Below are 25,327 nucleotides of genomic sequence, written 5' to 3' on the forward strand. Positions count from 1 at the left end.
AACAGGCCAACATTTTTTCTACTGAATTTTTCTACAAAATCCGATAGAATACAACCCTCTATGTCCCTATATGACATTAGTTTTCACAGTAATACACATTGTTCAGTGTATTTATATGTTTTTTATGTACAGTATTTCTTTTTGTTCACTTCAGCAGGTTCTTTTCACCCAAAGGCGTCTATAGGTAAATCTGGCTGCGATCAGTAGAGTTAAATAGGTAGACACTTTGAGAATTCGCGAATATTTAGAATATAGTGCTATATATTTGTATTCGCGAATAGTGTTGAATATTCTAATCGCGAATTTATCGCTAATATATTACATTGCTGATTTTCGCAATCAAGTAAACAATGACTGGAGATCACAAATTCTCGAATTTGCCAATTTATTTGCGAATATTCGGCCAAAAATTCACAAAATATTGCGAATTCGAATATTGCCTATGCCACTCATCACTAGTAGTATGTAGCTCCTTATAGTGTAAGGGCCCTATTGCATGAGCTGATGATTGGGAAGGAACAATATTCGTTCCTGATCATTGGCCTGTGTCAACTGCTTGTTTGTTGGGTGATCACATCTTTTATGCAGCACTAAAAGTCAGGGGATCGGGATGTACTGCCGACAAAAGAAAACTGTATGGGGATGAAGGATCATATTTACAATTGTTGGCCCCTCTTACATGTAAATGTTACTTTAATGAGCCACATACTGTATCGTTGTTTGGTGCTTGTTAACAGGCATCTAGGACCCTAAGACTTTACAAACAGCCACAAGTCCCTGAGAAAGCTAAATACGTCCACTTTTCTGATAGCTTCAATTTATCATATGATAATATTTCAGTTCCCTGCAGCCTCCACTAGGGGGAGCTTATAAGCTAAATGCAAAACTGCATGAAACCCAGCTCCCTCTAGTGGTGGCTGCAGGCAGCCAGAGTTCTATTGTTTAACTCTACGTCTATGCGGAGGATTTGTATCACAAGATATATTAAGAAACTAATCAGCACAAAACCTTGAGCCTTAAAACAATGCAGTGTTAAAAGGTGGACATTCAGTTTAAAGAGGTTGCCTGGGATTTTAGTATTGATGGCCTTATCTCAGGATAGGCCATCAATATCAGATTGGCAGGAGTCCACCACCCGATGTCTGTCCACTACATGGTGGATGGTACTGTGCAGTTCCAAAGCTACAAGGAACAGCTGATCGGTGGAGATGCTGGGTATTGGTGTCTTATATTCATGGCTTATCCTGAGGATAGGCCATCAATACCAAATTATTTGACCATCCCTTTAAAGGGCCATGATTGATGCAAACAACCTTGATTGATGACAACACCTTTCTAACAAAGCTAGAACCAGCCCTGTACCTCACATGGATCCAGAGATCTCCCCACTCATTGTTCTAATTGTTCTGCTAGATTATTTTTAGGTTGGAAGCTCAGGGTACGTGTCCTTTCTGCTGCAGCTCTCTCCCTGTAACTAACAGAACATATGCCTGGTGCTAGTTGAAGATTTAAGCTGAGCACGTGTGACCAGTTCAGTAAGGACGGACCAAAAATTAAGGAAAAGAACAAACAGCAGGTGGCGCTCTACAGATACATTTTATTGTATATCTCAGTGGCTATACAACATTTTTTATTACAGGCAATTACAAACGTATTCAGATCCAGGTGCTGGTTTGATAACTGTAGAATATGTTTCGTGACACGACCCCTTTTAAGGCCCTATTCTTGCTGCATATATTTTTCCAGTAATAGGTCACTGCATTATAAAAGCCCAGCCTATGTTCTCGGCCTCCCTGGGATGTAATTATTATTCTATGTCTTGACTTCCACAGGCCCGTTTTGTGAATAGCACTTGGATGTTTGGAAAAGGCATGTGCCATGTCAGTCGCTTCGCCCAGTATTGTTCCCTGCATGTCTCTGCCCTGACCCTCACAGCAATCGCAGTGGATAGACACCAGGTACGTAATATGATGTCTGTGCACTTAATCCTTTAGAGAGTTACTTCCGGATCAATAAGCTCGAATAGTCTTCATAGAAGGACACGCTGGTATAGTTGTCACCTGCTGTTCTTTTATCTCCTTGTCTTCAGCTCATTTCTGAAGGATTCTGTTTGATAGGTCAAGCATGTCATCTTTCATGCAGCTTCGGGGCCAAGCTTCTCAATGCAGTCATCCAGAATACATCCATTTTTCGGTAGAGTTTGTCCTGCCGCAAAAATTCTAGAACGCGGAGATGGAAGACTGAAAATTTGTGTAGTTCTCAAAGGGGATGTTCGAGAGAAATAAAAACTGGGGCGGCAGCAGTAAATGTCATAAAATAACCAAAACATTTCATAATCACCCCTTTTCTCCCCTGTGCTGCGCTCTGATCCTCCACTCTGCTGTTTTTTGAATGTGGCTTTTTTTGTTATTTTATGACATTTACTGCTGCCCCAGGTTTTATTTATCTTGAACAACCACTTTAAAGGGGTTCTCCGGGAATAATGGAATTTTAGCAATTGCCAGCAGTCCGCCTCACTCAGCTGAGAATTCATACTTACCTGCTCTCTTTATAACACAGCTGGAACCAGCCGTGTACCTCACATGGATCCAGAGATCTCCACATTCATTGCTCTGCTAGATCTATATCAAGCTGAAAGCTCAAGGGGAGTGTCTTTTCTGCTGAAGCTAAGGGGGCGTGTCTCAGCTCCCCCTATCACAGCTCAGGAGGCAGTTGAAGGATGAAACTGAGCATGTGCGGCCTTCTCAGTGAGCAGGTCAAAGAAATAAGAAAAAACAGCAGGTGGCGCTATGCAGATAGATTTTATTCAATAACTCAGTGGCTATGCTAAATTTTGAATTACATGCAATTACAAAAGTATTCAGATCCATGTGCTGTTTTAAAAACTATAGAATATTTTTCATGGGACAACCCCTTTAAATCTCAGACATGTACAGACACTGTGGTTCCTTCCAACATATAAAAAAAAACAAGAGAGAGCAAATTGCTGCCGCACTGGTGTTCCTGACGACGGTTATTTAAAGCAAACTCAGCAAGGGACAAAAAAGAACACCAATCCTCCTGATTCTCCGCCACAAAACAGCGCAGATATGTCTCCAGATTCTGATTGACGCGCTCTGTCTGGCCATTCGACTGCGGATGGAAAGCAGAAGAGAATGACAACCGAACCCCCAAGCGAGAACAGAAAGCCTTCCAGAATCTGGAAACAAACTGCGTGCCCCTATCAGAGACTATGTCTGAAGGAATCCCATGCAATTTGACAATGTGGTCAATAAATGCCTGCGCCAGCGTCTTAGCATTGGGCAAACCAGGAAAAGGGATAAAATGCACCATTTTGCTAAAACGGTCCACCACCACCAGAATCACAGACTTCCCCGAGGAACGAGGCAAGTCCGTTATGAAGTCCATGGACAGATGTGTCCAAGGACGGGAAGGAATGGGCAAAGGAAGGAGAGGACCTGATGGCCGTGAATGAGGGACCTTGGCACGAGCACAAGTCTCGCAAGCTGCCACAAAACCCTCAACCGACTTACGAAGCGCAGGCCACCAGAATCTCCGAGCGATGAGATCCAGTGTGGCTCTTGCCCCCGGGTGCCCAGCAAGGACCGTGTCGTGGTGTTCTTTAAAAATCTTGTGTCTCAAAGCGAGAGGCACAAACAACCTCCCAGGAGGACAAAGATCAGGAGCTTCTGACTGGGCTGCCTGCACCTCTGCCTCCAATTCAGGAAAAAGAGCAGAGACCACCACACCTTCAGCCAAAATGGGACCCGGGTCTTCAAAATTCCCACCTCCCGGAAAACAACGTGACAGGGCATCTGCCTTCACATTCTTAACCCCAGGGCGGAACGTAACAACAAAATTAAACCTTGAAAAGAACAAAGACCATCTGGCCTGTCTCGGGTTCAGACGCTTGGCTGACTCCAAGTAGGCCAGATTTTTATGGTCAGTAAACACGGTAATAGGGTGTCTGGCTCCCTCTAGCCAATGGCGCCATTCCTCAAAAGCCAACTTGATGGCCAACAATTCCCTATCTCCCACATTATAATTTCTCTCTGCGGAGGAGAGTTTCTTTGAGAAAAAGGCACACGGTTGCCATTTGGCAGGAGAGGAACCCTGAGACAAGACCGCACCCACCCCTATCTCAGAAGCATCAACCTCAACTATGAAAGGTAACGAAATATCAGGTTGTACTAGGATGGGAGCGGAAGCAAAACTCTCCTTGATATTAGAAAAGGCCTTACGCGCCTCTACCGACCAGGAAGAAAAATCTACCCCCTTTCTGGTCATATCAGTGAGTGGTTTAACAACAGAGGAATAATTCAAAATAAATTTCCTGTAATAATTGGCAAAGCCCAAAAAACGCATCAGCGCCTTCTGATTCTCAGGAAGCTCCCACTCAAGCACAGCGCGGACCTTCTCGGGGTCCATGCGAAAACCAGAAGCGGAGACAAGAAACCCCAGAAATTGGATTTCTGGAACCGCAAACACACATTTTTCCAGTTTCACGTATAATTTATTCTCCCGCAGGATGAGCAAGACCTGACGTAAGTGTTCCTTATGAGTCTTGAAATCAGGAGAAAAAATCAAAATGTCATCCAAATACACTAATACAAATTTTCCCATTAAATGATAAAAAATGCTGTTGACGAAATGCTGAAAAACGGCTGGGGCATTCATCAAACCAAAAGGCATAACCAAATTCTCAAAATGGCCCTCAGGGGTATTGAAAGCCGTCTTCCATTCGTCTCGTTCTCTGACCCTAACCAGGTTGTATGCCCCTCTTAGGTCTAATTTGGAAAAGACTTTAGCCCCAACAACCTGGTTAAACAGGTCCGGGATCAGAGGAAGCGGATAAGGATCACGAATAGTGATACTGTTCAGCTCCCTGAAATCCAGACAAGGTCTTAAAGAACCATCTTTTTTCTTAACAAAGAAAAAACCAGCGGCAACAGGTGACTTCGAGGGTCGTATGTGTCCTTTTCTCAGACTCTCAGAGATATAAGCCCGCATAGCGACCCTCTCAGGTTGGGAGAGATTGTATAAACGAGATTTAGGCAGCTTGGCGCCTGGGATGAGATTAATAGGGCAATCATACTCCCTGTGCGGAGGTAAACCCTGAACTCCACTCTCAGAGAAGACATCCAAAAATTCAGAGAGGAAAGGTGGTACAGTCTTAGTAGAAACCTCAGAAACAGATGTTATGAGGCAATTCTCTCTGCAAAAGTTACTCCAACCATTTATTTGCCTCGCTTGCCAATCAATGGTGGGGTTATGTTTAGTGAGCCAGGGTAGCCCCAACACTAGAGGAGTAGGCAAACCGCTAAGGACGAAACATGACACATCCTCAACATGAGCATCACTCACAAATAAACGGATATTGTGAACTATGCCCTTTAATGATTTCTGAGAAAGTGGAGCTGAATCAATAGCAAAAACAGGAATATCCTTTCCCAAAGTGCATACCTGGAAACCATGAGTTATTGCAAATTGATTATCAATGAGGTTGACAGCTGCTCCACTATCCACAAAAATCTCACAAAAAATGCTCTTGCTCTCTAGCGCCACCCTAGCAGGCAGGACAAAACGGGAACTACAAGCAAACGGAAAACCTTCAATTTCCGCCTCAACCCTGCCAATAGTAACAGACGGAACATTTTTAAAAGATTTTTTCCTTTTTGTTTCTTTATTACTCCCAGAAGACTGCCTGAATCTCCTAGAGGGACAAACATTTGCCAAATGATTTATACCTCCACAACAAAACAAAACCCTCCCATGCGGGCTGAATCTTCTATTGTCAGAGGCAATCAACCCCAGCTGCATGGACTCCTGCTCAGAAGGGGCTGACAGCGACTGAGACCCCTGTGCACAGAATGAGACCGCTGCACTGTCCCGGGACTGAGTATGACAGGAAGGAGAGATCTCTCCTCTCTCTCTAAGACGCCTGTCAATACGAACAGCGTGAGACATAGCAGAATCCAAGGAGGTAGGTCTTTCATGAAAGGCAAATGCATCTTTCAATCCCTCTGAAAGACCATAGCAAAATTGACTTCGGAGTGCAGCATCATTCCAACCCGTATCTGCTGCCCATCTCCGAAATTCTGAACAGTATATCTCTGCGGATTGTTTACCCTGGCATAACAGACGTAGTCTAGACTCAGCCAGAGCAATACGATCTGGATCATCATATATCTGACCCAGGGCTAAAAAGAATTCATCCACTGAACGAAGGGGCCGTGCCCCCTCCGGCAGCGAAAAGGCCCAGAACTGAGCGTTACCCCTGAGCAGCGATATAATGATCCCCACCCTCTGTTCTTCATCACCAGAAGAATGGGGAAGAAGGCGAAAATGGAGTTTGCAAGCCTCTCTAAAATGCACAAAATTCTCACTACCCCCGGAGAACGTATCCGGGAGCGAGATCTTAGGCTAAGCACAAACTCCATGAACGCAAGCTGAACCGGTCACTTAAAACTGAGAAAAAGTCTTACGGAGATCAGCTACCTCCAAAGAAAGAACCTGAAAGCGTTCAGCCAAAAGTGAAACCGGATCCATGCTTGAGGCGGTTTTGGAGGCTGATAATGTCACAGATGGTGTACAGGAAACAAGACAATACCATATAAACAATGTCTCTCTGGATCCACAACTAAGGAACAAAGGGAGACCCCTGCAATAGACCTGCCGCTCTCCCTCACTGCTCAGCCTATGCGAACACCCCAAAGGTGGATGGCCGCATATCCACGTTCCTCGGCTATCTATTACCTGAAGACCCTACAATAGTGAAGGTACACGACCACCGGCTCCCTACACTGACACGGAGGGAGTCAGGGTCACCTGGATCCAGAAAAGACAAAATCATAAATACATAAACAGCACTTATCTTGCAGACGACTGAGGACTGGGAACTGGGAACAGCATGCACACACACTCCAGGAAGTTGTATCAGCCGCACACTACTGCATTATGGGGAGGAACTTAAAGGGTAGCAATCAGTCCAACTGCATGACAGCTGAGATAGACTAACGAGATGAGAAACTAAACCAAAACAAAGAAATTCAAGGAGGAGGATCTGAGAAGCTCCTGTGAGCGCTTCTCAGCTGTCTGGCTGTGACACTGAGATGGTGAACAGGGGAATAGGAGCAGCCTGCTCCCTCAGAACCTGGAGGAGACAGATGACACACAAACAACCTAGACAGCAAACAACAAAAATAGAAACCAAACTTATCTTATCTGAGCTGGAACAGACAATCCTTCCTTCCTTGCTTCCAAGGCCAGACTGATTTCTATAACCCGCACAGAACACTGGGATTGAGTGAGATTTAAACCAATGACCCCACCCAGTTCACCTGAAGGGAGGCGGATCCAGCACGACTCCAAAACAAAACAAAAAACTAAACACGTGCTGCTATTCTGGCCGACCTCCGCACATAGTCAGAGCAGGGCATGACATCTACACAGCAAATTCCTGTATATTACCGCTCAATCGCAGTCATTTGGAGCAGTTTGTAAGGGTTAAAAGATAAAAGATAAACTAAAGTATTAAAACTTATATGAATCCGAATTTTTGAGTAGTTTGCTTTTCTTCTTATGCCTTGAAGTTTTCCTGTGCGGCATATGACAGCAGGGTGCCAACTCACCTCAATATGGTTTTCCCAGTTTCTAATTAAAAGGGGTTATCCCATGACTAATGAATAATGAAAATCAGACATCATATAGTAAATGGCAATCTCTAACAAAGCCAGAACCAGCCCTGCACCTCACATGGATCCAGAGATGTCCACATTCATTGTTCTGCTAGATTTATATCAAGCTGACAGCTAAAGGGGAGTGTCTTTTCTGCTGCATCTCAGGGGGCGTGTCCATGTTCTCCCTATCACAGCTCAGGAGGCGTGTCCATGCTCTCCCTATCACAGCTCAGGAGGCAGCTGAAGGATGAAACTGAGCATGTGCAGCCATCTCAGTGAGCAGGACAAAGAAATAAAGAAAATAATAGACAGCAGGTGGCGCTATACAGATACATGTTATTGAATAACTTATCGGCTATACAAAATTTTTAATTACATGCAAAAGTATTCAGATCCAGGTGCTGGATTGAAAACCGTAGAATATTTTTTTTGTGGGACAACCCCATTTAATATGTGGGACTCAGCATGTTTATTATTACTTCTCAAGGTTATCATGCATCCCTTAAAGCCACGGATATCGACTGTTCGAGGGGTGGCGTACATCGCTATCATCTGGATCATGGCGACATGTTTCTCCCTTCCTCACGCTATTTACCAGAAGCTCTTCACATTTGAATACAGGTAAATGAATTAATGAATGTTTCATATGAAGGTGAGCCATGACTTTCCGTACAGTTCTCAGATCAGGAGGGGGGAGGAAGGCTGCAGTCGGCTGGTGAGGGAGCTGAAAGGTCCCACAGAAGAAGACACCAGTATTATAAATGGCGTATAGTAGTTAGGGGCCATGTTGAAGATTTTACAGTGGATCCAGGGGCGGATTGGTCATAGACCTTAAAGGGAAATTTCCCGGTGGGCCAATGCCCAGGGCGCCACCTGGGCCCTTCTCACGGCCGGCCAGTGGAAGTTTTTGGGGTTGTATTTTGTGCTGCTGGCAGTATTTTATGACGGGCTGTGGTATATGGCTCTGTTGAGGTGGTATAATGTGCCACAATATGGTATTGCAGGCTCTGCTTTCCATCAATTTGGGCCCGACTACAAAACGGGGGCCACTTTTAGTATTTTTTGCAGGGCCACTTCAAGTTCCCAGTCCGTCCCTGAGTGGGTCAGTAGAACCACCAGATTATTTAAAGGAGTCTTTCGTGATATTTCTGAAAGCATCCCTCCATCTTGCTGAGGCCAGTGATTGGCTGCAGCGGTTACTTCAGGTATGGGGCAGACTGGGGGTGAAGCTTGGAACTGTGGAGCTGGAAATGGAGGGTGCACTTTAGGATTGTTTTTTTATATGTAATCACATTTAGGTTCCCTGCACACGTCGCAGATGGCGGAAAAAAGCGCAACGTAATACAGGACCAGCAAAGTGTATGAGATTAGACAAATCTCAAGTACATTCGCTTATTTCTTCCACACAGAAACTGTCGTGCGGATTTTAAAATCAATTGTTTGTGGTTACTGCCGCAAAAACGGAATCCACAGAGACTTCTATGCGGACTTCTGTGCGCTTCCACCTCAAATCTGCCCTTAAAACCCGCATGTGTTAGACTACTTTCACATCTGCGTTGTGCTGTCCGGTTTTGAGATCCGGCACAGGGTCTCATAACCGCAGCACAACCCTTCAGTTTTGTCCCCCTTCATTGTCAATGGGGAGAAAACTGAACAAACCGGAAGGGAGTGCACCAGATTGCATTCCGTTCTGGTTTGTTGCGTTCCCATCCTGGGCACAAAAAAGAAATTAAAAATAAATAGATCCAGCAAAAAAAAATAAATGAAAGGATCCGACCGTCACCCATTGACTTCCGAATCCGGTTTCTTGATTTTCGAAATAATACAACGGATGCAGCCGGTTGTATTATTCAAACGGAAGCGCAGATGTGAAAGTAGCCTTACCTGAGTTTTTTGTTGCGAATTCGATGCGGTTTTACCGTAGATCTCTCCTTTGCTTTACAAAGTGTGAATTCCGCACACAAGAAAAAAAAAATCACACAAAAATTGAGGTGCTGGAGATTTCAGAATCCGCACAGTAGGTCAATTTCCACATGAAAAAAAAAAACACACATAGTTTGTCTAATCTCATACACTTTGCCGGTACTGTATTACTCAGCTGTTTTTCTGCATGAAAATCTCCTAGGGAAAACCGTGCGTAATCCGCAATGTGCGCAAGTAGTCCGGTTGATTATTATTATATATTTTTTTGCAGATTTCATGCTTTGCATGCAAGGGTGAGAACTGCGGCCAAACTGCATCAAATACGCAACAAAAACTGCAAGTAACGCAGTGAGGATTTGGTGCCGAAACGCACAGAAATCTGCATCCTTGTGCAGGTTCCCTATAGGCTACCTGCACTTGTTGCGGATTACGCAAGTTTTTCCTACGCTGATTCTCATGCAGAAAAACCACAGCATAAGGGCTCATGCACACAAACGTATTTTGTTTCCGTGTCGTTCCGTTTGTTTGTTTTTTGCATACCATATGTGAAACAATTCATTTCAATGGGTCGGCAAAAAAACGGAAGGTGCTTCCATATTTCCGTTCCGCAAAAAAATATAACATATCCTATTATTGTCTGCATTATAGACAAGGATAGTACTGTTCTATTAGAGGCCAGCTGTTCCGTTTTGCAAAATACGGAATGCACACGGAGTAACTTCCATTCCGCAAAAAAAAACACAGAACGGACATGGAAAGAAAATACGTTTATCTGCATGAGCCCAAATACGGTACAATAAAAGAGTATAAGATTACACAAATCTCATGTACATTTAGCTTTTTTGTTCCGTGTGGAAATTGACCTACCGCGCGGATTTAGAAATCTGCAATGTGTCAATTATGTCTGTGATTTTTGGTGCGGAGTTCACCCTTTTCAGTGGAAGGGTAAGATTTGCAGAAAAACTGCATCAAATGTGGATCTTCTGCAGGTTTACCTGCACCCGTGTGCATGTACTCTTAGGCCTCTTTCACACGGGCGAGATTTCCGCGCGGGTGCAATGAGTGAGGTGAACGCATTGCACCCGCACTGAATCCGGACCCATTCATTTCTATGGGGCTTTTCACATGAGCGGTGATTTTCACGCATCACTTGTGCGTTGCGTGAAAATCGCAGCATGTTCTATATTCTGCGTTTTTCACGCAACGCAGGCCCCATAGAAGTGAATGGGGCTGCGTGAAAATCGCAAGCATCCGCAAGCAAGTGCGGATGCGGTGCGATTTTCACGCACGGTTGCTAGGAGACGATCGGGATGGGGACCCGATCATTATTATTTTCCCTTATAAGATGGTTATAAGGGAAAATAATAGCATTCTTAATACAGAATGCATAGTACAATAGGGCTGGAGGGGTTAAAAATTATTATATTTAACTCGCCTTAATCTACTTGTTCGCGCAGCCCGGCTTCTCTTCTGTCTTCATCTTTGCTGTGCAGTAGGAAAAGGACCTGTGGTGACGTCACTGTGCTCATCACATGGTCCGTCACATGATCCACCACCATGGTGATGAATCATGTGATGGACCATGTGATGAGCACCGTGATGTCATCAAAGGTCCTTTACCAGGTCCTGAAGAAAGAAGAGAAGCCGGGCTGTGCGAACAAGTGGATTAAGGTGAGTTAAATATTATAATTATTATTATTTTTAACCCCTTAAGCCCTGTATTAAGAATGCTATTATTCTCCCTTATAACCATGTTATAAGGGAAAATAATACAATCTACACAACACCTAACCCAAACCCGAACTTCTGTGAAGAAGGTACCAAACATGCCGATTTCTATCACGCGCGTGCAAAACGCATTAAAATGTTTTGCACTCGCGCGGAAAAATCTGTCATTTTCCCGCGACGCACCCACATCTTATCCGGGCAAAAAACATGACGCCCGTGTGAAAGAGGCCTTAGGGTCCTTGCAGAACTTTTTGGAAACCTCTTGCTTCTATGGGAGAGTTTGGCGCAGCACAGAGGCACCATATGGCGGCACACAGAGCGGCTATGGTTTCATAATACGGCTTTGCTGTGTGCATGAGGCCAGAATTTCTGATAATACGTCACATCTCTGGCTCTGTGGCTATAAGAGGATATTTTTGCCGTCCTCCAGGAAGCACTTTTACATCTTAAAAACTTGTACAATATGGTGTGGCTCACACTATGTATAATGGAAAACGTGGGTGCACCTCCATTTAGGGTACCCCAGTGCCAACAGATTTTATGTCAATGACAGTAAACAATGGGGGGGCACACCACTATCTGGATTGATTGGAACAACTCCTTAAAAAATGAATATAACATAAAAAGCCAGAAACAACAAACATAAAACTTAAAATTTGCCATGAAATAAAATAAACAACAAGTTTTCTATGTTTTCCAAAACTAGTCGCAAGAATCTATGGCTAGCTGTTCCAGCCTATAGATTTCAGCCAGTAACTGGACAATACTGTTCGCTGACCAATACATTAATAATTTGACCCCAAAGATATAGTTGGCGTTTGTATCATAAAATTCACTGCTGGTACATTTCATCACATATTTTTCCTTTCCTCGCACTCTGATTTGACATATATGTTTTCAGTTGTTGCAACAATGTAATGATATCCCGTTATTTCACTGTGTCAGCAGCAAAATCCCATTGTATGTCGGTGTTAATGTCCCGCTTTAATGTAATGTTCCACTTTATAGAGTTGCAATCTCCTTGTGTATTATCATGGTAGTGCACTTACCGCTACTGTAGAAGTCCTTTTTGTTCCACGTTCGTTGTCAGCACTGCTACAAGTTCACCGGCGCACTCCTCTGGATACACGTGTCCGGACCGGTACTTGCCGGGTGGTTTAAGACTCTAGTTACGTATTGTGCTGACACGTTGAACCCAAGTCACCGCTGCACCTTTTTCACTGTAATGCTTTTTCCATCCTTCTATTGTGGTTTTTCCGTGCTTACTGTTGTCGACGTCTGGCTTATGGTGACAAAGCGCCAAACATGTTTCGGAGCTGCGGCTCCTTCCTCAGTGGCTATAAATCACCTCTATAAGCCCAGCTTTATATACACCTTCCTTCATTCACCTTGATTAGGTTGGAGGGATAAATCCAAAACCTGGGCATGGATCTTATACTCATGGGCATGTATTTCTAATATCACGATACTATTTCATCACTCATGCAATTAAATTATCCTACTTTACACACATTTTCCATTTTCTGCGTTGGTGGTGCGTTTTTAAGCGCATTTTTTCATATACATGCGTTTTTTCTGTGTGCACTCATTTGTCCTTGCTGTGTATCGTTTGCGTTTATCTGAATATATTTGTCATTCTCATAATATGGTTCTACTAAATTTTCTTCATTATACTTACTCTAAGGGTTTCATTGTTTGGAAAAAATTATGCTAATTTGTGCTACCTGCGGTAACGATGCGTTTTTGATGCTTTTTTTTCCATACACATGCGTTTTTTTCTACCAAGACTTCTTTTTCATTGCTATCTAACATTTCTATAAATCAAAATATAACCAACATTCTTATTTTAGGATTTCTACTACTTTATCAAGATATATTAGTTGTCTCTCTATTCTTTCTTCTTTTCATTTTGTCACAACCAGACAGCTGAGAAGCTCTGACAGGAGCTTTCCAGATCCTCCTCCTTGAGTTTCTTTGTTTTGGTTAAGTTCCTCATCTCGTTAGTCTATCTCAGCTGTCATGCAGTTGGACTGATTGCTTCCCTTTAAGTTCCTCCCCATGATGCATTAGGTTGCGGCTTATACAACTTCCTGGAGTGTGTTTGCATGCTGTTTCTATTCCCCAGTCCTCTGCAAGATAAGTGCTGTTCCTTTATTTGTGATTTTCTGTCTGCTGGATTTTCAGGTGACCCTGACTCCCTCCGTGTCTTGTGTAGGGAGCCGGTGGTCGCGTCCCCTCACTATTGCAGGGTCTTCAGGTATTAGATAGCCGAGGTACGTGGATATGCGCCCATCCACCTTTGGGGTGTTCGCATAGGCTGAGCAATTAGGGAGAATGGCAGGTCTCATGTAGGGGTCTCCCTTTTGTTCCTTAGTTGTGGATCCAGTGAGTCATTAATTGTATTGCATTGTCTTGTTTCCTGTACACCATCCGTGACATTATAAGCCGCCAAAACCGTCTCAAGCATGGATCCGGTTTCACTTTTGGCTGAGCGCTTCCAGTGTCTTTCATTGGAGGTAGCTGATCTCCGTAAGACTTTTTCTCAGTTTCAAGTGACCGGTTCAGCTTGCGTTCATGGAGTTTGTTCTGAGCCTAAGATCTCGCTCCCGGATACGTTCTCCGGGGGTAGTGAGTATTTTGTGCGTTTTAGAGAGGCTTGCAAACTCCATTTTCGCCTTCTTCCCCATTCCTCTGGTGATGAAGAACGGAGGGTGGGGATCATTATATCGCTGCTCAGGGGTAACGCTCAATCCTGGGCCTTTTTGCTGCCGGAGGGGGCACGGCCCCTCCATTCAGTGGATGAATTCTTTTTAGTGGGAACACAACGGATTCCCGTTTTTTATTGTGTACTGAAAGTTCATAACGACCATCAAAACCCACCAGGCCGCCCGATAATATCGGGTATTGGGTCAGTTACCTCTAACCTATCTCAATACTTAGACCGAATACTCCAACCAGTAGTAAAAACCACCCCGTCGTATGTTAAAGATACAACACAAGTCATCTCAATGGTGGAAGCCCTCCAGTATAAACCAGACTGGACCCTGGTAACACTTGATGTGAATACCTTGTACACGGTGATAGACCATAAACAAGGCATAGAAGCCATACACACTGTCTTACAAAGGGAAAGTGAATTAAATGAGGAACAAATATTATTCACCTTAGAGGGGATTCAACATATTTTAAACAAACTATTATTTTTGGTATGAATCCTATTTTTATTTGCAAACGCGCAGTACTGCCATGGGTACCAGATTCGCCCCCAACTACGCAAACTTATTTTTGGCGCAATGGGAATACAAAACAATTAACCCAAAGCTGGGGGAGGATCTGGTACTCTGGCGACGTTTTATAGATGACATTTTATAGATATGGGATAGGAGTGAAAGTGAATTGGGACAGTTTTTAAATGCAATACATTCCAACTCCAAAAATTTGAGATTCACACCAAACATAGATAGGAAACAAATTACCTTTTTAGATCTTGTAATATCCGTGCAAGAAAATAAACTAAGGCTACTTTCACACTGGCGTTTCTGCATCCACTTGTGAGATCCGTTTCAGGGCTCTCACAAGCGGCCCAAAACGGATCAGTTTAGCCCCAATGCATTCTGAATGGACAAGGAGCCGTTCAGAATGCATCAGTTTGGCTCCGTTCAGCCTCCATTCCGCTCTGGAGGTGGACACCAAAACGCTGCTTTGTTGTCTGCCTGACGATGCGGAGCCAAACGGATCTGTCCTGACTTACAATGTAAGTCAATGGGGACGAAACCGTAAAAACAGATCCGTCCCCCATTGACTTTCAGTTTAAGTCAGGACAGATGCGTTCACTTTTTTGTGAAAGAATATTGCAAACGGATCCGTTCTGAACGGATATAAGCGTTTGCATTATTGGTGCGGATCCGTCTGTGCAGATACAAGACGGATCTGCACCGAACACAGGTGTGAAAGGAGCCTTACCTGTAAAACACATCGTGAGGATGTGGCGAAAAACAGCTACATCCTTTATAATAGTTGCCACCTTCCGAGATGGTTGACTAATGTACCGGTCAACTAATTTCGGTGACTAAAGCGGAACTGTAGTGTAGAAGTTCAATTTGAAGAAAAAGCTCAGCAACTGTCAACGGAGTTTATAAATAAAGACTACCCACAGGAAATTATTGAAACATCACTAGAACAAGTACAGGAGAATGAAAAGGGAAACATTTTTGGAGTCAAAAAATCCAAAATAACAAAAAGAGGAGGAAATTAGAATTGTACTTCCATTTAATTCCCAATATAGAACGATGGAGAAAATAATAACCCAACATTGGCACCACCTACTTAAGGATAAGGTTATAGGATCATGTTTGCCAACATACCTCAAAATCACATATACCAGAGCCCCGTCATTAGGCAAGTCGCCCCAACAATGAGAAGTCAAAGTAAAACCACCTAAATTACAGAATGGGCAAATTAAATTATTATTATTTGTGTGGAAAATGTGGCAACTGCCAAGTCACAAAGGGCCCTAGGAAGACTAATATAATTTGCTCCACACAGAACAACTATAAAGGGGAGATTAGGGAATTCCTAACCTGTAACTCGAAGAGTGTCATTCATATGATACAGTTCCCCTGCAACAGGCAGTATATAGGGAGGACCAAACAAACCCTCAAAAAGAGAATTGCAGAGCACATAAATAACATCCGAAAAGGGTTAGAGACACATACTCTAAACATTTTAAAGATCATCATTGTAAAAACCCTAGTGGTATGCTCTTCATGGCAATTGAAAGTATTCAATATAAATGGAGAGGGGGTGACCATATAGCCTGTATGTCTCGGGCGGAATCGAGGCGTATATTTGACTTTGAAAATCAAACCCCACAAGGCCTCAATGCAGATATGGAGTTATTTGGCTTCTTGGAGTAATAAGAAAATTAATGAGGGTGGGGGCCTGGTGTAACGTTATATTTCCCTACTTCGTGAGATTTCCCTACCCTCGTCACTTCCGGTCGCACCGGACATGACGTGAGAAGGTGTGCAGCGCCGCGCAGGCGCACAACGACGGATTAGGAGCCTCACCAGCGGTTAGAGTAGGGAAAAAGCACTGGCCCGTACGTAATTTTTCCCTTCCCTAACCGCTGGTGCGGCTCCCAGTGCTTGCGCAGTGTCGGCCGGTGTCCAGCTGAGAACATCCATCCGATCACCGCGCCTGCGCACTGGCCCATAATTTTTCCCTACCCTAACCGCCGGCGAGGCTCTTGGCGCATGCGCACTCTGCTGTGAAATTTCCCTAACCTGTCGTTGTGCGCCTGCGCGGCGCTGCACACCTCCTCACGTCATTTCGACCGAAAGTGACGAGGGTAGGGAAATCTCACGAAGTAGCGAAGTATAACGTTACACCGGCTCTAATGGGAAACAGTAACGCGGCATTAATCAGCGTCCTGGTTTCCCCTTGGATCCGGACCCCTCCCCTATTCACAAGCAAAGGTGACTATATATTCGTCTCCCATGTACCAATGAATTATTAGATATTTTGTAATAAATGAAAAGAAGAAAGAATAGAGAGACTAGAGAAACAAATATATCTTGATAAAGTAGTTGTCACGGCTGAGGATGGGGGAAATCCTCAGCCGTGTGAAGCCAGATGATGTTATGGCTGCTTGACCAAGAAGACAGGATTAGGGAGCAGGTCACCTCCTAAACGCATCCCTAACCAGACCCTGACTCCTAGCTACATGAGCCAACCTTGATGGTAGGAGGGCTCATGCTCCGGAACCTAAAAGTCCCTGCTAGCCCTCAAGATGGCCCTAAGCTAGGAGCTGAGTAAGACAACCCACTCCTCCTAAGCACAGAGGAGCAGGAGTCTCAACGGCCAAGCTGCTGGAAAAGGGGAAACATAAACAGCCTATGTATATGGCAGGTGCTGCACTAGTTCCAGCCACCTGCCACAGCCCTGCTGACTGGATCCGTGTGCAGGAAAGCTGAAGTCCACAAATAGCAGACAGACGTCAGCACAAACTCATCCACACACCGGAACCCAGATACATGGCAGCACTAAATAGTAAAGGAAAACATAAACATAAACTATGACCACAGTGGTGGCTCTTACAGGCGGATGGAAAACACAGGAGGCTGCTTCAGCTAGCAAGACTGAAGCAACCTACTGAGCCCTGCTAGAGAGAGGGTCTATATAGGCCCAAGTGGCCACACCCAAGGGTTGGACACACCCAGTGACATCACACACACACTGGGAAGGGAGTTAACCCTTCCAGTACCACAAAAGGGAAAGACACATAAATGGGAAGTGCACAGAATACATACAACGTGCATAACATACACACACCTAACATAAAGGTTGCTAGGTGTGACCGCATGCCAGGGCAGCAAGCTGCCTAGCGACGCTCAGGCTGCTCTGCTGCAAAATACAACACTGGTTGCCCGCGGCAACCACAATTGAGGCCACAGACAAGCGGCCCTCACCCGTGGTTGAACACCCATACAAAACCGCAGGCAACTGCATGCGGTAAAGGAGTCACGGTCATGGGCATGGCCGTGACAGTAGTAGAAATCCTAAAATAAGAATGCTGGTTATATTTTGATTTATAGCAATGAAAAAAAGAGTCTCGGTAGAAAAAACACATATGTATAGAAAAAAAGTAGAGGTGGGACGAATCCAATTTTTTTCGAATCCGAATCCGAAAAGGTTCTCGAATATATCGAATCTTTCGAATCTCGAATCCTACGAATCCTGTACATAATTGTGTGAACGTACGGTGTAAGAAACAAAGTCAGACCGCGTCAGTTTGTCTGAACCTCCACCTCCCAGTCACGGTCGCACCCTAAATGACCACGATGACCCCCGCTCCTATCACTACAGAACATACAGGGTAATACAGCCACATACCTCTTACATCCAGTGACGTCTCTTGTAGATGTTCTCTTTCCTCATCTTCTCCTTTCAGACCTTCAGACCAGACCACCAGTTTTCAGCCATTTTTCGTCTCTGCAGCTTGACAAAAAAAATAAATCTTAGTTTACTACTTTTCCATCATCCTCCCATCTTCTGGACAAATCATCCTAACACCCCCAATACTGTTCCGCTGTGCTCCCCAATACTATACTGCAGAAACAGATAATACCCCTGATAATACTAGTACCACACAGAGCCCCCCATATAAAATACCCCTTCTTTGTGGCCTCAGTAGATGCCCCCATAGTGCCCCCCAATAATGTGCCAATAAGAAGTGGCCCCACAGTGCCACCCAATAATGTGCCAGTAAGTGTCCCCATAGATGCCCCCCTAATCATGTGCCAGTATCAAGTGCGGAGTGCCTCTCTCCTCCCCCCATGTGCCCGTATCATAGTGCCACCTCCCCCCATAATGTGCCCATATCATAGTGCCACCTCCCCCCATAATGTGCCCGTATCATAGTACCACCTCCCCCCATAATGTGCCCGTATCATAGTGCCATCTCCCCCCCAATGTGCCCGTATCATAGTGCCACCTCCCCCCATAATGTGCCCGTATCATAGTGCCATCTCCCCCCATAATGTGCCCGTATCATAGTGCCTCCCCCCAATGTGCCAGTAGTATCATAGTGCCTCTCACCTCTCCCCCTGGCATTCACAGACCCCCCCACCCCATAACAGTGCCATCCACAGACCCCCCACCCCATAACAGTGCCATCCACAGACCACCCCACCCCATAACAGTGCCATCCACAGACCCCCCCATCCTATAACAGTGCCATCCACAGACCCCCCCACCCTATAACAGTGCCATCCACAGACCCCCCCACCCTATAACAGTGCCATCCACAGACCCCCCCACCCCATAACAGTGCCATCCACAGACCCCCCACCCTATAACAGTGCCATCCACAGACCCCCCACCCTATAAGTGCCATCCACAGACCCCCCCACCTTATAACAGTGCCATCCACAGACCCCCCCATCCTATAACAGTGCCATCCACAGACCCCCCCCATCCTATAACAGTGCCATCCACAGACCCCCCCCATCCTATAACAGTGCCATCCACAGACCCCCCCACCCCATAACAGTGCCATCCACAGACCCCCCCACCCTATAACAGTGCCATCCACAGACCCACCCCCCACCCCTTAACAGTGTCATCCACAGACCCCCCCCATTGCCGCTCCAGTAGTTATAAAATGTGTAATTGTGATTAATAATCATGCTGCCCCCTCTGTCTCTAGTATTACATTCAATAAATCTTACTTACAGGGCTACTGCTATCGTAACAGGCCGGCCGGGCAGACGAGCGGCAGCGTCACTGACTGACGTCACCTCACTGAGCCGCCTGCTTTATGAATGAAGCAGGCATCTCAGGCAGGTGACGTCAGTCAGTGACGCTGCCGCTTGTCTGCCCGGCCGGCCTGTTACGATAGCAGTAGCCCTGTAAGTAAGATTTATTGAATGTAATACTAGAGACAGAGGGGGCAGCATGATTATTAATCACAATTACACATTTTATAACTACTGGAGCGGAGGGGCCGGAGCACAGTGAACGCACCGGCCCCCAGCTCCCCCTCCCACCGGATTCGTCGGATTCGTTTCAGGCAAAATACGTCGGGATTCGAGTCCACGAATCTCACGAATCCAGCAAGATTCGAGGGATTCGTGGATTCGACGAATCCCCCGTCCCATCTCTAAAAAAAAAGCATCCAAACCGCATCGTTACCGCAGGTAGCACAAATTAGCATAAAATATATATATATTTTTTTACAAACAATGAAACCCTTAGAGTAAGTATAATGAAGAAAATTTAGTATAACCATATTATGAGAATGACAAATATATTCAGATAAACGCAAACGATACACAGCAAGGACAAATGAGTGCACACAGAAAAAACGCATGTATATGAAAAAATGCGCTTAAAAACGCACCACCAACGCAGAAAATGGAAAATGTGTGTAAAGTAGGATAATTTAATTGCATGAGTGATGAAATAGTATCGTGATATTAGAAATACATGCCCATGAGTATAAGATCCATGCCCAGGTTTTGGATTTATCCCTCCAACCTAATCAAGGTGAATGAAGGAAGGTGTATATAAAGCTGGGCTTATAGAGGTGATTTATAGCCACTGAGGAAGGAGCCGCAGCTCCGAAACATGTTTGGCGCTTTGTCACCATAAGCCAGACGTCGACAACAGTAAGCACGGAAAAACCACAATAGAAGGATGGAAAAAGCATTACAGTGAAAAAGGTGCAGCGGTGACTTGGGTTCAACGTGTCAGCACAATACGTAACTAGAGTCTCAAACCACCCGGCAAGTACCGGTCCGGACACGTGTATCCAGAGGAGTGCGCCGGTGAACTTGTAGCAGTGCTGACAACGAACGTGGAACAAAAAGGACTTCTACAGTAGCGGTAAGTGCACTACCCTGATAATACACAAGGAGATTGCAACTCTATAAAGTGAAACATTACATTAAAGCGGGACATTAACACCAACATACAATGGGATTTTGCTGCTGACACAGTGAAATAACGGGATATCATTACATTGTTGCAACAACTGAAAACATATATGTCAAATCAGAGTGCGAGGAAAGGAAAAATATGTGATGAAATGTACCAGCAGTGAATTTTATGATACAAACGCCAACTATATCTTTGGGGTCAAATTATTAATGTTTTGGTCAGCGAACAGTATTGTCTAGTTACTGGCTGAAATCTATAGGCTGGAACAGCTAGCCATAGATTCTTGCGACTAGTTTTGGAAAACATAGAAAACTTGTTGTTTATTTTATTTCATGGCAAATTTGAGATATTATGTTTATGTTGTTTCTGACTTTTTAAATACATGTGTTATATTCATATCTAACGAGTTGTTCCAATCAATCCAGATAGTGGTGTGCCCCCCCCCCCCCCCCCCCCCCATTGTTTACTGTAATTGACTTTTACATCTCAGTATCAGATATGGTATGATTAATAGAGAGTCGGAGCACTACCGCGCGGACCCGGGGGGGCTCAGCTGGACACCATTATTTTCCAAGATGAAGTCTAGAAAAGCTTGAAATCAATTAGCTGGCCTTCTAGTGCAGGCAGATGGAGGGCCTTATCCGTTGTATAACACATGTGTTTCATCATTAAGGCAGAGACCGATATAGAGTTTAAATTTATGGCGCAGGCACAATAGAGGCAACATGATTTATAGTTTTCTAGAATCTCGCAGTCTATTAAAGTCTTATCATCCTTGACTTGCATCATACATGATATACTGTATTGACTGTACAGAGATACCTGCCCCACCCTTGTTTCTCTTGGGGGAAAATAGATTATTTTTTTCTTAGTCCTGTATCTTAAAATGAATCTGTCACCAGGTACAATGCCTTGTAGGGCTCACACAGCTGAATGTAATCATCCCTTTCACTTAGCGATCCGAAGCTTCATTCTGGAGAAATAGTATTTTTAATCCATATGCAAATGAACAGTTAAGTGCACTGAGGGCGGACCTAAGTCACTCTGTGCACTCTTGCTCCTTATGCTTCCTGCTGGCTCCTCCCTCTTCTTATTGATTGACAGGGCCAGGCTCCAGCATAGTTATCTCACCTGTCAATCAGGAAGGAGGGGGAGAGGGCGGCAGAGGAAGCAGGAGGAGCAAAGGTGCAAAGAGGGCTTGGGCCCACCCTCAGCAACCTTTGGAACTCCAGCTGCTGTGAAACTACAACTTCCAGCATGCAAACATGTTTGGCTGTTCTTCTAACTCCTATAAAAGTGAATGGGGCCTTCTGGGAGTTGTAGTTTCAGAACTCCTGCAGTGCCGGAGGTTGCTGGTACCAGACATATAGAATGAAGCAACGGATCACTATGTGAAAGGTATCATTACATTTGGCTATGCTAGACCTACAGGACATTGTGCCTGGTCTATCAGTAAATCTCCTGGTGACAGACACCCTTTAATACAATGGCCATCTTAGTACACTAGCCCCCCGGGGCAAAAGGGGCTTTTGCAGAAGGGGCAAAAGCCCCCGAGGTCCTCCTTTGCTCAGCTCCTGATTTAACTCTGGTTCAAGCCATGTCCTATATTCGTGACCTCTCCAGTGTTAAATATATTTGATATGTTATGAAAATACAGTTGAAAACAGCAGTTTACATACACTATATAAAAAGACTCATATGCAGGTTTTTCTCAAGTTTTTTTCTGACATGAAATCAGAATAAACCTTTCCTGTTTTTGGTCAATTAGGATTACCATCATTATTATTATTTGCCAAATGCCAGAATAATGAGAGAGAGAGAATGTTTTAAGGCATTTTTATTGCTTTCTGCAAAGTCAAAAGTTTACAGACATTCCATTAATATTTGGTACAATTGCCCTTAAATTGTATGACTTGGGTCAAACGTTTTGTGGATATCCTTCCACAAGCTTCTCACAATAGTTGGTCGGAATTTGGGCCCATTCCTCCTGACAAAACTGGTGTAACTGAGCCATGTTTGTTGGTCGCCTTGCTGGCACCTGCCTTTTCAGCTTTGCCCAGACATTTTCAATAGGATTGAGATCAGGGCTTTGTGATGGCCGCTCCAAAACATTGACTTTGTTATCCTTAAGCCACTTTGTAACCAGTTTGGCAGTATGCTTCGGGGCATTGTCCATTTGGAAGACCCTTTTCCGCCCAAGCTTTAACTTCCTGGTTGATGTCTTGAGATGTTGCTTCAGTATTTCAACATAATCTTCTTTCCTCATGACGCCATCTATTTTGTGACGTGCACCAGTCCCTCCTGCAGCAGAACCACCCCACAACATGATGCTGCCCCCCCCCCCCCCCCCGTGTTTCACAGTTGGGATGGTGTTCTTAGGCTTCCAATTATGGCCAAAAAGTTCAATTTTAGTTTCTTCAGACCACAGGACACGTCTCCAAAAATGTAGGTCTTTGTCCCTGTGTGCATTTGCAAACATTAATCTGGCTTTTTATGTTTCTTTTGGAGTAACGGCTTCTTCCTGGCAGAGTGGCCTTTCACCCATGTTGATAAGTCCCCGTTTCACTGTGGATATTGACACAATCTTACCAGCTTCTGCCATCATCTTCACAAGGTCTTTTGCTTTTGTTCTTGGGTTGATTTGCACATGTCGGACCAAAGCACGTTCATCTCTTTGGTCCGTCTCCTTCCTGAGCGGTATGATGGCTGGACATTCCCATCTTGTTTGTACTTGCGTATAATTGTTTGTACAGATGAATGAGGCACCTTCAGGTATCTTAAAAAAGCACCCAAGGTCGAGCCCTGGGGCGTCGCTAGGTCAAAACATTTGGGGCTTGAGCCCCTGATGTTTTGTCCAAGGCCCACAATGTTACGGCTGGTAGCTAAACAACTGCCTCGCCGACCTAAGGACGGCAATACAGTTGAATTACTATGGCCGCTTGCTTATAGAACATCGCGGGAGGTTGGCCGTGCAAATGCCTGTTCCGGGTCTCAGGCGGGGTGATGATGTCATCGCGCATGCCTGCGCCAAGACACAGATGGCGTGGTGACTTCAACATGCCCATCTGAATCCAGAAGCCTGCAACTTGGACCTCGGCAGTAGGAAGTCAGGTGAGTATTTTTTTTATATCTTGTCCACAGTGGGGGCTTTGTGAATGCTATGGGCACTAAATGTTGGCATTATACCTGCTGGAGCCACTGGGAGATTGGTTATAACTACAGGGGCCTTTGCAAGTACTGGGGACACTGAAGAGGTCATTTTACATGGGGGTACTATGTGGGGGCCATTATAACTGTTGGGGGGCACTATAAGTATTGCTGGAACTACAGGGGGCATTATACCTTCTGGGGCACTATAGGAGGGTATTATAACTATAGGGGGAACTACAGGAGGGCCTTATAACTACTTGGGCACTATAGGAGGATATTATACCTATTGGGGGCAGAACAGGAGAGACTTATTACTACTGGGGCACTACAGGAGGATATTATACCTATTTGGGGCACCACAGGAGGGCCTTATTACTACCGGGACACTACAGGAGGGTATTATACCTATTGGGGGCACCACAGGAGGGACTTATTACTACTAGGACACTACAGGAGGACATTATACCTTCTGGGGCACTACAGGAGGGCATTATACCTATATGGGGCACCACAGAAAAGTCTTATTACTGCTGGGGCACTACAGGAGGATATTATACCTATTGGGGCACCACAGGAAATCCTTATTACTACTGGGGAACTACAGGAGGATATTATACCTATTTGGGGCATCACAGGGGGGCCTTATTACTACCGGGACACTACAGGAAAGTATTATAACTATTGGGGGAACCACAGGAAGGCACTATTAGTACTGGGGCACTACAGGAGGGCATTATTCCTATAGAGGCACCACAGGAGAGCCTTCCTACTGCTGTGGCACTACAGGAGTATATTATACCTATTTGGGGTACCACAGGAGGGCCTTATTACTACCGGGAAACTACAGGAAAGTATTATACCTATTGGGGGAACCACAGAAGGGCCTTATTACTACTGGTGCACTGCAGAAGGATATTATACCTTTTGAGGGCACCACAGAAGGGCATTATTAGTACTGGGTTACTGCAGGAGGGCATTATTCCTATAGAGGCACCACAGGAGGGCATTAAACTACTGGGGCACTACAGGGAAGCACTATAACTACAGGGGCACTATAGGGGGCATTAGACAGTAACCACTGGGGGTCTTATAGGGGACATTATATGTTCTGCCCAGCAGACATGCCTAGGCATGCAATCTAATATACAGACAGCCACTTTACTATGTGCTTCAGTGTTAATGTAATGTTATAGTACATGCTACACTATGCTTAATACTTATAAATGTTATTTGTATTCTTGTAGTTGTAGATCACCAATGTATCCACAGGCAAATATTATAAGGGTGATCAATTGTGAAACTTAAAATATATCTTTTATTCTAGTATCTAAAATATGTAGCCCTTAGATAAATCAAAATAAATATAAATGGAAAAACAACAATAATTAGTCAAATAGGAACATATA

The 25,327-nt window shown here is 44.6% G+C and overlaps 1 protein-coding gene across 1 annotated transcript in view; it reads left to right on the forward strand.

Annotated features, from left to right (window-relative positions):
• GPR83 (G protein-coupled receptor 83) overlaps positions 1 to 25,327 on the forward strand; it is a 49,178-nt gene that overhangs the window by 15,623 nt on the left and 8,228 nt on the right. Inside the window, exons 2-3 of the mRNA XM_040422637.1 lie at positions 1,833 to 1,958; positions 8,167 to 8,300. Of these exons, the coding sequence (XP_040278571.1) occupies positions 1,833 to 1,958; positions 8,167 to 8,300 (260 nt within the window). The remainder of the gene's footprint in view (positions 1 to 1,832; positions 1,959 to 8,166; positions 8,301 to 25,327) is intronic.

This window comes from Bufo bufo, chromosome 3 (genome assembly GCF_905171765.1).
Source record: "Bufo bufo chromosome 3, aBufBuf1.1, whole genome shotgun sequence".
NCBI classification, from domain to species: Eukaryota; Metazoa; Chordata; class Amphibia; order Anura; family Bufonidae; genus Bufo; species Bufo bufo.